General features: G+C 36.0%; 1 protein-coding gene across 1 annotated transcript in view; it reads left to right on the forward strand.

Moving 5' to 3' along the window:
• The window catches only part of LOC147829724 (heparan sulfate glucosamine 3-O-sulfotransferase 3A1), a 102,875-nt gene extending 85,226 nt beyond the window's left edge, over positions 1-17,649 (forward strand). Inside the window, exon 2 of the mRNA XM_087204395.1 lies at positions 14,922-17,649. Within this exon, the coding sequence (XP_087060521.1) occupies positions 14,922-15,543 (622 nt within the window). The 3' untranslated portion in view covers positions 15,544-17,649. The remainder of the gene's footprint in view (positions 1-14,921) is intronic.
• The last annotated feature ends 349 nt before the right edge of the window (positions 17,650-17,998 follow it).

Below are 17,998 nucleotides of genomic sequence, written 5' to 3' on the forward strand. Positions count from 1 at the left end.
CTCTCTCTCTCTCTCTCTCTCTCTCTCTCTCTCTCTCTCATGCATACACATTTAAGAATTTATAAATGTCAGGCTTTATATTCTAGATTCTTATTAATATAGTTATATTTTCTTTTATTTGTAAGTTATTTTCTAGCTACATTAAGAATAACTCCTTATGACTTTTTTCTAATTTATTTGGGGTAAACTAAACAGTAAAATAAAGAAGATATATAGGAAATGGGGAAGTAGACTTTTTGGAGATAAAGAAGGGGATCAGGGGAGGGAGGAGAGGGAAGGAAAGGAGGGAATCCAAATGAAAGTTGTCTCTCATATATATTCCCTCAAATGAGTATAATTTCTGTATCATGAACATATACTGATTAAAATAATTACTTCTCTTTAAATGGATTTTTGGATATCCCCTTATTGTTTTTTTAAAATAATACACATACTTCTTCATTCTGGAGCTTTACATATCTGAAAACATCATTTTGATACTATTTCAAATGAAATAAAACTTAGCTGAGAATAAAAGTCTTTTTCCTTTAAACTTTTGCTATCTTTGGCATTTAACACTTAAGTCTAAAGCCAACTTCCAATCACTTCCTTCATTTGTCAGTAGCCTCACTGTGTTGAATTGTTTCCTTATTGTATGACTGCCTATAAAATCTTTATTCTCAAACTCTAAAAATTTGCTACTATTTTTCAAAATAGGTCTTCTATCCGGGCAGAACTAGGGTCAGGCAACAGCAGCACCTAAGATTAAAAAGGAGGGTGGGCTAGAGGCAGAGCACTTGCCCTGGGTTTGATCCTTAGCACTACCACAAAAATGAAAAAGGAAGAAGTTGCTTAGTGTCAGAATAGTGTAAGTGGGTGGAAAAATAACTGCCACTTTTTGTTGGTTCACAAAGAATGTCCTCAATCCAGAGACAGGCCCTCTATAGAGAGGTGCGACATGTCCTTATCTTTTCCAGATATCTTCTTTGCCCAAGGGAGGCACACTTATTCCCATGAGAAAGAGTTTGGGGTAATGTATTCAGAATTAGAAATCATATTTTAAATCTTATGAATACATAAATTTAGATGGGATTAGGAGTGAAGCAATGAGTCTTGAAACATACTGGTCTATTTTTAGCACCTCTCAGAGTCCATGAATGAGATAAGGTGTGGGAATCACTTGGAAAACTCCAAGGACCGACATGGACATCAATGATAATTTCTTGAATTTGTGATCTACGATAACTCCTGCCCCTTCCTGGTCAGGAAAATTCTTCTCTCTGACCTGAAAACAGATATCTTTTCTGTCCTTTTGTGAAATCTTCCAAAATTAGCAATCAAGAATTCTAGATTTTTCTCTCCTCCCTGAGTCCAAGGAAAGTTGTATTATTTTGCTGAAAGAGCTTTGGTACATTCTGTATCATAAATCTTAGTTGGAGTCAGAACTTCTTTTTCTTTTTTGCTATCATTCAGAGTTTTAGAAGCAGCCTACAATGCAGAACACAGCAAAAATATCCCAGCCTCTAAATCTGATGTTGAACTTGATACTTTGATTCTTAGGATTGCACACCCAGATTCAGTCAGTGTGGGAGCCACTTTGGAAACATACATCTTCCTTTTTCCCAGAATTCAACTCAAATATCATCTAAACAGTGTTCTTTCCAAACCTACAAGTCACGTTTTGAGTGGGTTCTCACATAACAGCAACATGAAAAGAAATATTAATGTGCTTGGGGCTCAGCCCAAGGGACAGCAGCCTGACAGCCCCAAGTTTACAGCAGTTTCCTCCACTCCCAGACAAGGCCATAAGGGACACACAGGAACTACCTTTGTGCTGTGGCCATGAAAAGAGCATGTTCTTCCTGGCATTTTCAGCTGCTGGAGAAAAAAGTAGACATAAGGTCCTGTTTGAGTTTCAGACAGAAAAAAAAAGTATGCGTGGATAGGCCAGATTTATTTATTCCTCAAGGTAAATTACCTTTGCATTACAACAGGGGCTTCCTCTTGCAGGATTTTCTTCTCTTACAGAAGACAGCTTTTGAAAAACATAGATGTCTATTACATGTTTGCAGGATTCAAGGAAGTGTGATTTACACTCTGATATGAGTAGGAAAGGAATGCATTTAGTGCTCACATATCTTGTCAAAATGTCAAAGATGGTGGGTAACATCAAAGGAAGGAGTCTTGTTGATGTGCCTGGCTGTTTGGTAAGGGTGAAAGAACATGTACTTTAAAACTAGGAAGACCTAGATTTTCACTTTATCCCACCTGTCTCTGGACATGCACTGTTATCTCTCTGAGCCTAGGTCTTTATCTATAAAAGTAGGATGTTAATTCCAGCTTTTCACTGTTGTCATAAGACTCCAGAAATAATTCATTAGGTCTTGGTCTATGGTAAATGATCATAAGTGTGAATTTGATTCTATCATTGATGCCTTCTTCCTAAGTCCTCTGACCTTGAACTCCTGACTGCCCTGGATCTTTTATTTTTGATGTTGCCCAATCTATGAACTTCATCTTCTAGCTCTGTTGTCTTATTTTCATGTTACAGGAATGGAGGAAACACAGGACAGACTTTGTTACAAACTCACCTTTTCAACTGCAAAGAGACCACTGGCTTACAGACTTCCTGGTCTTTAGGCTGCCCTGAAGCACTAGGGGAATGCCAATTTAGCCTCTTCTTTGGACTAACTTCATCACTTTCTCTTGACATCAATTATTTCAAATTCATTCTTTCAAAATTTATTGATTTCAAAATCAATTCGGTTGATGTATAATTGCCCTGTCTAATTATTTATACGAATAGTTGGTTTGATAGGCAGAGCCACATTTCAGAACAGAGCGGTAGGAACCTGTGCAGAGCTTTACATTTTAAAATTAATAATGAATTACAGTCTCAAGCCATACATGGAGTCTCTAAGTACAATAGATTTGTTTTGCTTATGAAGAAACTGAGACCTAGAAAACTGAAGTGACTCGCTCAAGATCACACCGCTCACTTGTAGCAGAAAAACACTGAGATCCACATTCCTTTTCTCAGCTTTGAGTTTCCTATAAAACCAGATTGGCTTCACAGGAATATATGATATAGCTGAGCAATATTTTAGGCAATAATGTCTATTATTCAGTTCAGACTTTAGGTCTTTCAGAATCTTGCCAGATACTTTTTGAGTAATTCTCTCAGGTTCTCATGTTCTCTATCTGTTGAATTTACTCCATCCAAGACATTGTATATTCTTTTTCTAAGCTCCTTTAACTATTGATTTCCTCTTACCAGATACAATAGAAATAACCCTGCACTAAGTATGGAGATGAAAGGAATCACCCATCATGTTCTGACTAAAAATTTTAGCATGCTACTTAGCCTCTGAATCTCAGCTTCTTGGTCAGAAAAATTTCTGTTCAGAAAAACTTTTCTGGTCACAAAAATTGGGGGAATCATGACATTTATCAGTGTTATAGCTGTATAAGAGTTAAGTGAGAAAGTCATTGATGGAATGTTTTATATGTTTGCTTTGATCACTGTTCAGTTATCTCTCTACTTACCACACTCTTGAGACATGTCCTTTGTGGTATACACTAGTATCACACAACTATGCACATAGTCATGGGAATTAGTGGCCCAGGTGTGAAGGTCAGGCAGCTATCATTCTTATAATTTGTGTGGGGTGAGAGTAGAGAGGTCATAAAAAGGAGCCCTGATTCTAAAGATGTGAGCTCCATTCCTTGTCCTGTGTGATCTGGACTTCCACAAGTTGAAAATATATTTGGTTTACCATATACCTTTTTGGTTTGTTGCACTTTTACAAAATGCATATTTTCTTGGCATCTTATGAGAAATTGACCATTTTTTATAATTATAGTAATATCGTTGTTCAAGTATAACTTAAATTTTAAAGAATCAAAAGACGTAACTAATAAGATATTGCTAATGAATTTTCACAAACTGGATGCACTTATATAACCAGCACCCAACATTTGTATGTTTCCATCACTCCAACTCTCATGTACTTGCCCAGGCACTAACCCCCAGAAGGTAACTACTAATTCAACATTTATTGGGAAACAAGTTTTACCTGTTAGTGAACTTTTTATACAGGATATCATACAGTGCATATATTTTTGTGATTGACTATATTTGTTAAAATTTTGTTCAGGCTTATCCATCCAAACAGGTGTGAATGACAGGTTCGAAGTCATTCATTCCAATTGCTATATGGTATTTCTCTGTGTGTATTCCATACCCTGTTTTTGCTGTGCATTTGGGTACCTTGAATTTTGCATTATGTTTATCTGTGAAAGCTGGTGAATGTGTTCTTTGGTGAACAGATGTACAATATCTACTGATTACAGTCCTGGGAGTGAAATTCCTGGGCCATAATGTAGGCACATGCTCTTCTTTGGATCATACTGTCAAGTAGTTCTCTATAGTCATTGGGCACATTTACTATCCAGCCAACAAAGTGCCAGTTACTTCACATCTTTTCCAACATTCAGAATTCTCAGTAGATTTTATCCTAGTCATTCAAATGGCTATATCTATATCTAGTTTTAATGTGCATTTCCCTGATCACTAATGAATTCACCATCTCTTAACAAATTTATTTAACATTTGAATACTGTCTTTTGTATGAAATGGTTATTCAAGTTGTTCATATTTCTTTTATATTGTTTAGCTTTTCTTTAATTTATTGACTTATAGGGGCTCTTTACATATATCATGAATATGACTCTTGTCAAATATAAGCATTTTAAATATTTTTTCCCTTCTGAGGTTTGTTTTTTAACTCAATGATATCACTTGGTTAAAAAAAGTCTTTATTTGTAATACAGTCCAATTGTTCAGTGATACAGAAGGCTCTCCTAGCGGGTGGTTGCGGTGCAGACAGTGCTAGAATACTGGCTGTTTTATCCGCAGTGGGGTTTTGCCTCTCAAACAGTCAGCAAGGCATAACTGTGGAGGCAGGTCTGTCCTATCAGCAGTGGAAAGCCCCTGGGGTCACTTTACTACTCCAAGCATAAACTGTTGACTTGGGCTAAGGCTTTATTAGAAAAGAAGAACCTATTTAGCTTGTCTATCACAGTTCCTGTTTGGACATAACATTTCCCACTTCACTGATGGACAGCTACACAAACAACTCTAGGCCATGGAGATTACCCAGTGTGACTGATCAAATCAAAACTGAAATCTCCATCACAGCAGGGAGGGGTCACAATGTCTGAATCAGATGGAAGTGCACGGAAGGAAACAGAATCCCCTTAGAAAATGAGTTCATCTCTTTAAGACCATAACAAGTCAGTCTCCACTCTTGAAAAGAAAAAGTGATCAGCTCATGGCTTGCAAACCAGACATCTTCACTGTCTGAACATCAAGTAGAGAGATGTTGGGATCCCCTGGGATTATAACAGAGAGGTCTGTTTCTGGCCTCTTCTAGATCCTTCTTATTTGAACTGAATGGTGTTTTCTTAGCAGTGGGGAAATCATAAACAATGAGTCTCATTCCCTTAAGAATTATGTGGGATATTCTCTGTTGTAATGGTAAATCTTGCACACTATTGTAATCCAGATTTTCTGATGTTTGGAGATGTTTGACTTGAATTTTTGGTGAGACGAATAAACCGAGGCTAAAGGTATAAAATTACTAGCTCATGGTTATCTGACCACCAATGGGAAGAATTAGGCCACAATGCTAATTTTCTGATTTCAGATCACCTCCATGAAATACCATAAATTATTTTATTCTCATTTGGTCTACCAAAAGGAAATCAAAATCAAAATACTTCTTCAGTATCTTGTTCTAATGTTTAATTAGCAGTAAAACCAGAAGATACTTTGATTTAATTGAATTATTTGGGTTCTCTTGAAACTTTTGTCTTTTCTTGAGTTTGTCTTTTTAAATAGAATTGTAATGAAGTATACATAACATAAAATTTGGTTTAGTAGTTTAAGTACATATACATGGCTGTGCAATCAACTTCCATAACTCTTAAGCTTGGAAAACTCAAATTCTATACCCATTGAACAGCAACATTCCACCCCACCCCAATCCAAATAACAAAAATAATCCAAATGAGGGAAATATTATAACCCCTAACATGCTAAATATCCAAAACACCAAGTTTATGTTCTCTAAAATCAAAGCATGAATTGTAGGAACAATGGAGGTTAAGAGTAGGAAGAATTTATTGAGGGAAAGACAGCTCCTGTCTGAGAGGGAGAAGAAGGGACACCTGGAAAGTGGGTTGTGAGGGACCCCATTTCTTAAGGGATTTTTATGGAGCAGAGCCACAAAGTGAGGTACAGAAGTGGGACAATATTGCAGTCAAATAATGAAATCCAACAGAAAATCATGAGGTGGGCATGAGGTGGGACAAAACCATGATCAACTGATAAGATTACAAGTAGTTTCCCAGGTAATATTGATTAAATGGGGAAACAAGTTACATAGCAAGTGTACATAGAATTAACAAGGAGTTTCTGGAAAGGAAATGGGCCAGGGAAATTTTGGTCTCCATTTAACTATTTAGAATATCGGTCACTGCTATTCATATCTCTAGGGGAAGTATGTGAGTGTAGTACTTTTTCTTTTTTTAAATTCATTAAGTTTATTGGCACATTTTAGGTATACAATGTGATGACATTCATCATTGGGATCTTGTACCTTTACATGATGTATCTTGGTTCTTATTTTTTTTCCCCATTCCCTTGCCCTCCCTTCTACCCCTCCACCCCTCTATATTTACAAAGACTTTGTTTCCATTTTTTCTTTCTCTCATATTTGTTCCTTTCCCTTCTTTTGTTTCCGCTACCCCTTCCCCACCCCCTTTCCCTTTGACCTTTTCTTCCTATTTCACATTATCTATTATACATTTTGATCCTTATTTACACTTTAAATTTCTCACACCAGAGAAACTATTCAGTATTTATACGTGTGTGTTATTTATTTCACTTAAGAGTATCACCTCAATATACATCCATTTAGCTATAAATGTCTCTAGTTTCTCATTCTTTTTTTTTTCTTTTAAAATTCTTTTATTGGTACATTTTAGGTATGCTATACGTTTACATTTATCATTGGGTGCTTGGACCTGTACATGATGAATCTTGTTTCTTATTTTTCTCCCCATTACCTGTGCACCCTTCACCCCCTCCACTCTTCCCTATTTACATAGATTTCATTTCCATTTTTTTCTTTTCTCATAATTTTTCCTTTCCCTTCTTTCCTTTCCCCTTCCCCTCCCACCACCCTTACACCTCTGGAACTTATAATATTTCAAATTATCAATTATTCATTTTAATCACTTTGATCCTTATTTACACTTTAAATTTCTCACACCAGAGAAACTATTCAGTATTTACACATGTGTATCCTATTTATTTCACTTGGGTATGGCCTCAATGTACATCCATTTCGCTATAAATGTCTCTAGTTTCTCATTCTTTACTGCTGAGTAGTACTCTATTTCATAAAAAAAAAACACATCTTCTTTATCCTGTTTCCAGTTGATGGGCACTTGGGCTATTTCCTTCTCATTCTTTATGGATGAGTAGTATATATAAAAAAAATCTTCTTTATCCAGTCTCCAGTTGATGGGCAATTGGGCTGTTTCCAAGTTTTAGCTGCTACAAACTGTGCCACTATAAACACGGATGTACATATATTGCTGTAGTATGATTCTTTTAATTCTTTTGGGAAGATACTCAGCAGGAGAATAGCTGGGTCAAATGGGATTTTTAATCCTAGTCTTTTGAGGTATCTCCATACTGATTTCCACAGTGGTTGCTCCAGTTTACACTCCCCAACAAGAAAAAAGTTCTTTGTTTCCCACAACCCTGCCAGCGTTTGCTATTGGTTGATTTCTTGATAGCAGCTATTCTTTCTGGGATGAGGTGGAATTTCAGCCTTGTTTTTATTTGAATCTCTTGAATGACCAGTGATGTTGAACATTTTTTCATGTTTATTTTCTGCTTCTACTTCTTTGAGAAATGTCTGTTCATTTCAGATGCCCATTTTTGGATTGGGTCTTTAAATTTGGGAGATCTTATTATTTTTAAATTCTTTATATATTCTAGGTAGTAGACCTGTGTCTGAGGAATGGCTGGTAAAAATATTTTCCCATGTTTTGGGCTGTCTCTTCACAGTTGGTGGTTTCTCTTGCTGTGCAGAAGCTTTTTAATAAGCTGAGATCCCATTATTCTATACTGGCAATAGAATGCAGAAGATCATCATGAAGATCATACACCCTGACCAAGTGGGATTCATCCCAGTGATGCAAGGATGGTTCAACATATGCAATTCAATAAATGTAATACACTATATTAAAAGAGTCAAGGACAAAAACCATATGATCATCTCAATAGATGCAGAAAAAGCATTTGACAAAATCCAACACCTATTCATGATAAAAACCCTATAGAAAATTGGAATAGTCAGCCTTTATCTCAACCTGATAAAAGCCTTCTATGAAAACCAACAGCCAACACCATAGTAAATGGTCGAAAACTGAAATCCTTCATGCTAAAATTAGGAACAAGACAAGGATGTTCACTATCACCACTCCTGTTCAATATAGTCTTGGAAACATTAGCCGCAACAATTAGACAAGAGAAAGAAATAAAGGAATAAAGACAGGAAACAATGAAGTTAAATTGTCATTATTTTCAGATGGCATGATACTCTATATAGAAGACCCCAAGAACTCCACCAAAAGTCTTCTAGACTTAATAATCAAATTCAGTAGGGTAGCTACATACAAGGTCAACACACAAAAATCAGTAGCCTTCCTGTACATGAACAACAGACTCACTAAGAGAGGAACTGGAGAAACAACTCTTTTCACAGTAGCATCCTAAAAAAATGAAATAACTAGGAATCAACCTAATGAAAGAAATCAAAGACCTCTACTCTGAAAACTACAGCACTCTGAAAAAGATATCAAAGAGGATATCAGAAAAATGAAAAGACATCCCTTGCTCCTGGGTAGGAGTATAGTGAAAATGGCCATACTTCCAAATCTGCTGCCTAGATTCATGCAATCCCAATTGAAATTCTTACAGCATACTTCACAGAACTTGTGAAAACAATCCAGAAATTCATCTGGAGTACTTTTTCTTTTTGAGTCTTGGCCTTGAGTAGATAGGCCTCAATTGTCTTCTGTATTGGCTCCCTCCAGGGCTCTGCCCTGTATAACTGCCTACAACTTGCCTAATTAACTCAGCTGTCTACAATACTAGCCACCACCATTGTACTTTCTGTCTCTATGAATTTGGCTGCTCTGAGTACTTCATACAAGTGAAGCTAGGAAGCTTTGGTTCTTTTGTGATTGGCTTATTTCTCTTTATGTAATGTCCCCAAGGTTTATCCATACTGGGGCATATTACAAAATTCCTTTCTTTGTGATAACTGAATAATATTTCATTGGCAATTCATTTGTTCATCCATTGATAGGCACTTGGGTTACTTCTATCTTTTGACTACTGTATTGTGAATTTTTGTTGAGTTCTTTGGAGAAAGAAGAAGAAATGTGCATAACCCACTTGGTAGTAATCCTTATTTTTCATGAAAATTGCTTCTAATCATTGTTTTCCTCAGGACAACTAACTAAACTATTCTCATTTCTCCTCATAATTTGGGTGTCTGCACCACCCTCCACAGCCATACCTACTATACACTGTCCAAAATATGTTCATAGTTTAGAGGTCAAGTTGGAGTGGTTTGTATTATCTATCCTGGAAATTGCACTCTCCAAGAACCTATGTCTCCCACTATCCAAGTGAATAGCCAGAGTCCTAATGCTTTGTCTTTCGGGAAACCTCATGTGTCTTCTCATCGAGTACACCTTTGTGCTCACATAGCCTCACCGGTACTTCTTCAGCCTTTCTTATTAATGGAATAGATCTTTTCCTGCCCTTCCCAGGCCCACATCCTTATACAGAATAGAATAACAGCATGTTCACATTATCCAGCTACATAAAGGCAATTTGCAAGTCCTCCTGGATACTTGAAATGTGTGCCAATTTACATGTGCATTTTATTTTTTGTGAAAGATAAGAGCTTGTTTTTGAACTTTAAAAATTAAAACTGCAGTAAGAAAATGAAATAAAAAATTGAAAGGGTGCTGCAATTTAAAGAATTATGGTATTATTCCTTTTATGAAGTAACTATTCTTTACATTTAAGCTTTATGTAACATTTATTTAGACTATTTTTTCTTCCTATGTGCAAAAAAGTAGCATGCAGACAGCTTACACCCCATGCTAACCAGTCACTTTTCCCTGTCCTGCCTATGACAGTACATAATTAATATACTTTCCTATTAAAATCCTATTTTTTGCTGTTTCATCTTCAAAATCCTATTTTATAAAGCTCTTCTCTCCACTCTATTGGGATAATTTGGAATATGCCCTCCACCAGAGGTCTTATTAGTGTTCCTCTGGGCCATCACAACCTATAACTTCAATCTCTGTGAAAAGCTTTTGTAGGTCTTTCCTCCCCTACCAGAAACAACAATCAGGAGCTCCTGGATGAAGTCTTTTATCTCTAGTTTAGATTTTGGCCAAAATTCAAAGTAAAATAGTTAAAAGTCAAAGATTATAAGAAAGGAGACAGGAATGCTGTTGTTTTTTAATCAACAAATAATCTTTCTTATCTTATCACATAAGTGTATTTGATGTTTGCTTTTTAAAGCCTGAAACTTTTCCACATATTTGGTCAAATTTATTTCACTGGGAAATTCCAAGCATCTCATGGTTTATTTTATATAAGGAAGGATAACCTAAGCTTCCAGAAAGTTTGTTCTGGCCAAATTCTCAGTTCTACAAAGGTAGTTACAGGGAGGAATTGGCCTTGCATAGGCTATAAAGGATAATATGTGTCTCCACCTGAACTCTAAGCATTGCTTATTCATACCCAGTGTGAATCAATGTGTGGTCAATGAGTGGGTAATAAAGGATATTAACAGTTATTTTGAAAAAGAAATTGTAAATTTCTCTTTATTTTTTTAAAAAGTAACATGTCAAATATCTAATTATTACTCCACCTTCAACAAAAAATGATAGATAACTTGATTGCAATGACTATCAAAGAAAGTGAAGATAAAAGAAAATCTAGATCACTAAAACTAAGGGAATGTTAGTAAAAGACTGCCACAAAATTTGAGGAATTTATCCAGCTATAATACAAATGGGAATGAGAATATTTATAATCCATTGACATGATGTCTGTGATTGCCATTAAAATAAACCAGTTAATAAGATGAGGAATATAAATGAGGGTATCTATAAATAAAATTGACCATCAGTTTGAAATTTTTGAAGTTGAATATAAAATATATAATATTAATTTTACAATTTTCTGTACTTTTATGTTTCTACAGTGTATAGTTAGAAAGTAGTGTAAGTGGGACAAAATTGTAAGGCATCTAAAGAAGCAAACTCAGACAACTAAAATGTATACTTTTATTATAAATGTAAGAAAAATTAATTATAAAGTTATCAAAACAACTAATTAACAATCAGAGTTTAAAAATAAGCATATCCCTCAATAATGCCTGAGTCAAAAGATAAAACATTAAAATGCAATTACTAAATATTGACAAAGTTATGATAATGACAAGAGTCCAGGTTTAAACTTAATGAAATTTGAACAAATCTGTCTTTACAGGGAAAATAATAACTTCAAGATTTCTTTACTTACAAAGAAAGATGTAAATAAATGAAGTAAGCATTGAATTAAATAAATCTGAGGGAGAAAATCAAGCACAACTTAAAACAATAAATAAAGGGAGGTATTAAAAATGCTAAACTGCAAATCAGTGGGTTAGAAATTTAAGCCAACCAAGAAGCCACAAAACACAAAATTGTGATTAAGGATATAATTCTGCTTAATCATGGGATAATTTTAAGAAAAATATTAATTGCCAGAGTTGACACAGCCAAAGCAGGGGGTAGCAATAGATCAATACCTACATAAGAAAGAGAAAAGATATTTACAATCATACTTTCCTCCCTACCCTCATTCAAAAATATCAGGACTAAATGGCTTTATAGGTAATTTCCATCAAAGAAAAGAAAATTTTTGTCACTTAAAATTATGTAGGATACAGTAAAATATGAGATGTCTCAACACATTTTATTTGTGAAATAAACATACTAAACAAATAATTAAGATATTGAACAGAAGAAAAGTACAGGGAAATCTCATTAATGAATGGATTAAAACTCTAAGACAAAATAATGATAAATCAATGTAGAATTATATCAAAAGAACAGTATACCATCCTGAAATGGAATTTATTCCAGGGATAAAAGTAAATCCTATATAAGGATGTTTATAAGTTTGATTCTTCTTATCAATATATCAAAGGACAAAATTTGGGGACAAAATATTTAGTCACTGCAATAAATTACAAATATTTATTTAAGCTGGCACTGATTGGATCAACAATCTAATTCTTATAAAACTTGGAATTAGAAAGGCAATGCTTTAATATGGAAATGTATATATGTGTGTGTTCATATTTCAAATAAATAGTGGTTTTAATGGTATCATACTCAGATTGATTTTATCTCCCTTGCTCATACTTTTGATGGTTCAGAAGTCTATCAGTTCTCAGCTGGAAAGTGTCTTTGAACCAGTCAGCAATATCTGCTTTATCAAGACTTCAGTGGGATTTTAGTTTTTTAACAAGACAAAGTGATTCTATCATTCATTAGTAGGCATAAACAGACAAGAACAATCAAGAACATGTTTAGCAATAGAGAACTGGAGTTTACTTTGGCATGCATTTTACAACATGATAATGACTTACAATTGAGCCTATGTGGAAAGGGGGCAAGATGTTTTATATGTGGTAATGATAACATTTCAAATCATTAGATAAAAGATGAGTTATTTAATGTCTTGTTAGTCACAAACAATACTCCTCTAGGGTTATGCAGATAATGTAGTAGTCCCCACCTCCACCTTGTTATCCAGAGGGAATATACAACAATACCTCCAGTAGATGCCTGAATCTAAAGATAATACTGAATTCTATACATTATGTGTGTGTGTGTGTTTCTCATATGCCCTGTAGCTTTGCCACCTATGCACAGTTCATAGGTCCTTCCACATTTTATACCTTGTTGTCTTCTTTGCCCCACTGCTTTTGCATTTAGAGGCCATTTTAAATAAAATAGGAGCTACTTGAACATAAGCACTGTGATGCTGTGACAGCAGGTCTAATAACTACATTAGTTACTAAATGAAAAATCAATAGATGAGTTGTAGATACAGGGTGAATACACTGGACAAAGGATAATTCATATCCTAGGCAGGATAGAGTAGGATGGCACAAAATTTCATCACACTACTCAAACTGGTACAAGACTTAAAACTTTTAAACCTTTTCTGAAATTTTCTATGTAGTATTTTTGGATCATAGTTGAAAGCAAGCAACTGAAACTGGGGAAAGTGAAATCGTGGATAAGAAGGACAACTGTACTTATGATTTTATGCTAAATGTAATTGCTTTATGTTTAAGAAACCATTTTTGAGAGAAGTTATTGGATTCTTTTTTTTTTAGTTCTTTTATTGGTACATTTTAGGTATACAATTCATTTACATTTATCATTGGGTGTTTGTACCTGTACATAATATATCTTGGTTCTTATATTTTTCCCCATTACCTGTGCACCCTTCCCCCCTCCACCCTTCCCTATTTACATAGATTTCATTTCCATTTTCTTTTCTTTTCTCATAGTTTTTCCTTTCCCTCTTTTCCTTTCCCCTTCCCCTCCCTTCACTCCTTCGTCTTTGGACTTTTTTTCCTATTTCAAATTATCAGTTATTCATTTTAATCATTTTAACCCTTGTCTACACTATCAGTTTCTCACACTAGAGAAACTATTCAGTATTTACACATGTGTGTCCTATTTATTTCACTTAAGAGTATGGCCTCGATATGCATCCATTTAGCTATAAATGACTCTAGTTTTTTGTTCTTTATGGCTGAGTAGTACTCCATTTTATAAAAACACATTTTCTTTATCCAGTTTCCAGTTGATGGGCACTTGAGCTGCTTCCAATCTTTAGCAATTACAAGCTGTGCCGCTATGAACATGGGTGCATATATATCACTGTGGTATGACTCTTTTAATTCTTTGGGGAAGATACTCAGCAGGGGAATAGCTGGGTCAAATGGGACCTCTAAGCCTAGTTCTTTGAGGTATCTCCATACTGATTTCCATAGTGGTTGCACCAGTCTACACTCCCACCAGCAGTGGAGCAGGGTTCCTCTTTCCCCACAGCCCCGCCAGCATTTGTTATTGGTTGATTTCATGATAGCAGCCATTCTTTCTGGGGTGAGGTGGAATCTCAGTGTTGTTTTCATCTGCATCTCTCAAATGACAAGTGATGTTGAACATTTTTTCATATTTTTTTTGCTGCTTTTACTTCCTTGTCTGAGAAATGTCTGTTCATTTCAGATGCCCATTTTTGAATTGGGTCTTTGAATTTGGGGGGTCTGATTGGATTCTTTTCTTTAGGACAAGATGTGAACAGGAGAGGCTCTGGATATTTATTACCATTTCATGCCAATATAACCGTATTTATTATAATATTCTGAGTCAATGAAAGTATTTGACCGTTATATTCTTATAGCATTATAGATTATTGATAATGATAATAATAAATTTACATAGCATTTATTCTGTGCATGGTATTTCGACTAACCACGGCCACACCTATGAAAAAGGCCCTGTTACTGTTCTGTAAGGAGGAACCCACAGTGCAGAGTGGCGATTCGTCTTGTAGGAAGTAGGAAAGCTGGAACTGCAACCAGAAGTCTGGCTCCAGAGGGCGCAGTGCACTGCCTCTCCTTGGAGCTGGAAGCGAGTTCTCTAAAGACATCAGGGGCAACCACTCACTCTTCGGATTTTAACGTGCCTTTCTTCTTTCTCAGGGACCTGATGCCGAGGACCCTGGAGGGGCAGATCACCATGGAGAAGACCCCCAGCTACTTCGTCACGCGGGAGGCGCCTGCCCGCATCTCAGCCATGTCCAAAGACACCAAGCTGATAGTGGTGGTGCGGGACCCGGTGACCAGGGCCATCTCGGACTACACGCAGACGCTCTCCAAGCGGCCCGACATCCCCACCTTCGAGAGCTTGACGTTCAAAAACAGGAGCACGGGCCTGATCGACACGTCGTGGAGCGCCATCCAGATCGGCATCTACGCCAAGCACCTGGAGCACTGGCTGCGCCACTTCCCCGTGGGCCAGATGCTGTTCGTGAGCGGTGAGCGGCTCATCAGCGACCCGGCGGGCGAGCTGGGCCGCGTGCAGGACTTCCTGGGCCTCAAGCGCATCATCACCGACAAGCACTTCTACTTCAACAAGACCAAGGGCTTCCCCTGCCTGAAGAAGGCCGAGGGCAGCAGCAAGCCCCACTGCCTGGGCAAAACCAAGGGCCGGACCCACCCCGAGATTGACCGCGAGGTGGTGCAGAGACTGCGCGAGTTCTACCGGCCCTTCAACCTCAAGTTCTACCAGATGACCGGGCACGACTTTGGCTGGGATGGATGACAAAATATAATTTAAAAAGAAAAAATATCAAAATATAATATATTTTTTTACCAATCGGTAGAGAAAAGGCAATTTAATATTTGTTCTGAAAATACTCGTTTCAGTATTTTTCAATGAATGTTCTCGCCTCCACCTCATCTTGATGTATAACTGATGCCAAGCACTTGGGTAAACAGAAAAGGAAAACTTCTCTCATCTAATTAATTTCAATTTTCAGTTTTATTTTATGTTCTGTATGCCCAGGCATAAAGTATCAACATCAGTTGCCATTAACATTTTTAAGAAAATCCTGAGGGTAAACATTTCTTAAAAAAAAAAAGACCCTGACAAAATCGATTCTGTCCTTTATCTTTTTCTCCTTTTTCCCCATTCCACTTTTTCATAAATCATTTCCCAACTAATGAGGCTGTATGTGTGCACGCCTCTTCATAGTTTTCATACTTCGTTCAAATACATTTTTTGATTCTTATACTACATGTGGTGTAAAAGTATAATACTACACGTAGAGACTGTTATGCCCATTTTACAGATAAGGAAAATAGACTCAGGGAGATTAAATGACTCATTGTAAGGCTAGGTGGTGCATCCTGACAAGACCCCATCCTTCCCTTGTTTCTATCTCATGTCTTTTTCTAAGGTACAATGGGAAGTAAAACAATTTCATCTTCACTAGCTAGTTTCAGGATGATCTGAATTGGGACAGAAGATTTTTTTTTCTTTTAATTGCCTTCTGAGTTCCAAACTAGCCTTGTGGCATCCAGTTTCATTACATAATTGTGTTTATGGAAACCACTAAGATCTGGACAAAAGCTCTTGGATGATTAAAGTGCCCAGAGATATGGAGATTTGATTGATTGGTGTTTGATTGAGTTTGAGAGACACTGCTGAATCCATGATCCAGGGCAAGATGGACAGCCACACTAGGAACAGGATAAGATGTGCTAGGAGTGTGACTTGTTTGTTGATTTGACTTCCATATTTTTTAAAGAAAAAGCCCACTTCAATTAGATCTTATCAGTATGAGATTCATTTTTCTTTGTCTTGTTTTGAAGAAAGAAAATCTGCTTTTCTTTGTAATAGTTCAGGTCTAACCTGGTAACTAGTACTAAAAAACTACCAATTGACAACTCATTTGCAACACCCTTATTTTTTCATGGATGGAGGATTGTCACTTTGTCACTTTATTTTTCCAATTTCCTATTCACACCATTTATAACTTAATGCTTATTAATATTTGGGAACTATTTTTAAAAATGCAGTTGTGGGTAAAATGGTTACTTTTCCTTTTCTCCTGTCTGCTCCTGCCCATCCCCCATTTAAATCAAGTAAATAAATCAGCAGTTTATTATGAGTATTCCTTTGCTCTCTGAGTGGATATTAACAAGATTAGCATTAATGGGAATTAAATTGGTTTAGAGAGGAGCACATATGCACGAAATATATAAAATGTTTGTAATTAGTCTGTCTCCAACATTTTATTACAGGTTTAAACACAAGAACAAAATGTCGCTTATTCCATGGAAATTTTCTTTATCTGCCAAAATTTAAAGGACCAGACACTCCAGTATACTAAAGTAATATTCTGTTTTTTCTGCAATGTTGTCAATGAAAAGAAACTAAAATTGTTTTAAAATATACATTGTAATTATGCATTTATTTATCTTAGTCACCATACCAGGTATGTAAATATTTCCTGAGAAGCCTAGCACAGGATTAAAGTGAAGAAAAAAATATTTTCCAAGTTTTTAGATATTTTTGTCATAGCTCCAAATGTTTGGGTTTGTTAATATCCCATTTATGGGAGTTAAGTCGACCTCAAAACTAAGTCACCTTTTTCCAGTCAATCTCCACTTTTGTGCCCTCAATTTTCCAATACTACAGCTTGTTTCTGTTGTACTTGAATTGTTAATAGCAGCAACATGATATTCATTTTAAACTCTTCTCACCTTTTCTCCTAACTCATTTTGTTTGTGTTTCTGAATCTATTGTAAGCATTTGTTTGCTTGGCATTATGCAAAATTGACTTCCACAAAGAAACAATTGCATCTAACAATTTCAATAACCTTCCTTTTTTGTGTGGAAGAAATAATAAAAGAACAAAATTAAGTGCAAAGAGTCTCTTTATTTCACATAGATAATTTTGTGTATCTTATTTTAAAAATTGAATGATCACAGAACATTCCAGAAAAACTTTCAATGTTCTAAGATTTTCTAAGAGTGTTTGAAGTTAGAGACCAACAAAATGTATGAAGAACTTTAGTCAGAATTCTCTAAATTTCTCCCAGAACATGAATACTTGGTTTCTGCCTACACTGTGGTATTTACTTCTGCTGTTCATGAAGTTGACTTCACATTTATTTGTCCATTTAACTACAGCAAATAATAGGCTTTGACTTTGAATGGAACATCTGAGCCATCCTTCCTCTCACCTCTCTTCTCCAAAGCCATGCCTACC

The sequence above is a fragment of the Heterocephalus glaber genome, unplaced genomic scaffold (assembly GCF_053883595.1).
Source record: "Heterocephalus glaber isolate CG9 unplaced genomic scaffold, H.glaber_assembly_v1.0 deba00000474, whole genome shotgun sequence".
Lineage (NCBI taxonomy): Eukaryota > Metazoa > Chordata > Mammalia > Rodentia > Bathyergidae > Heterocephalus > Heterocephalus glaber.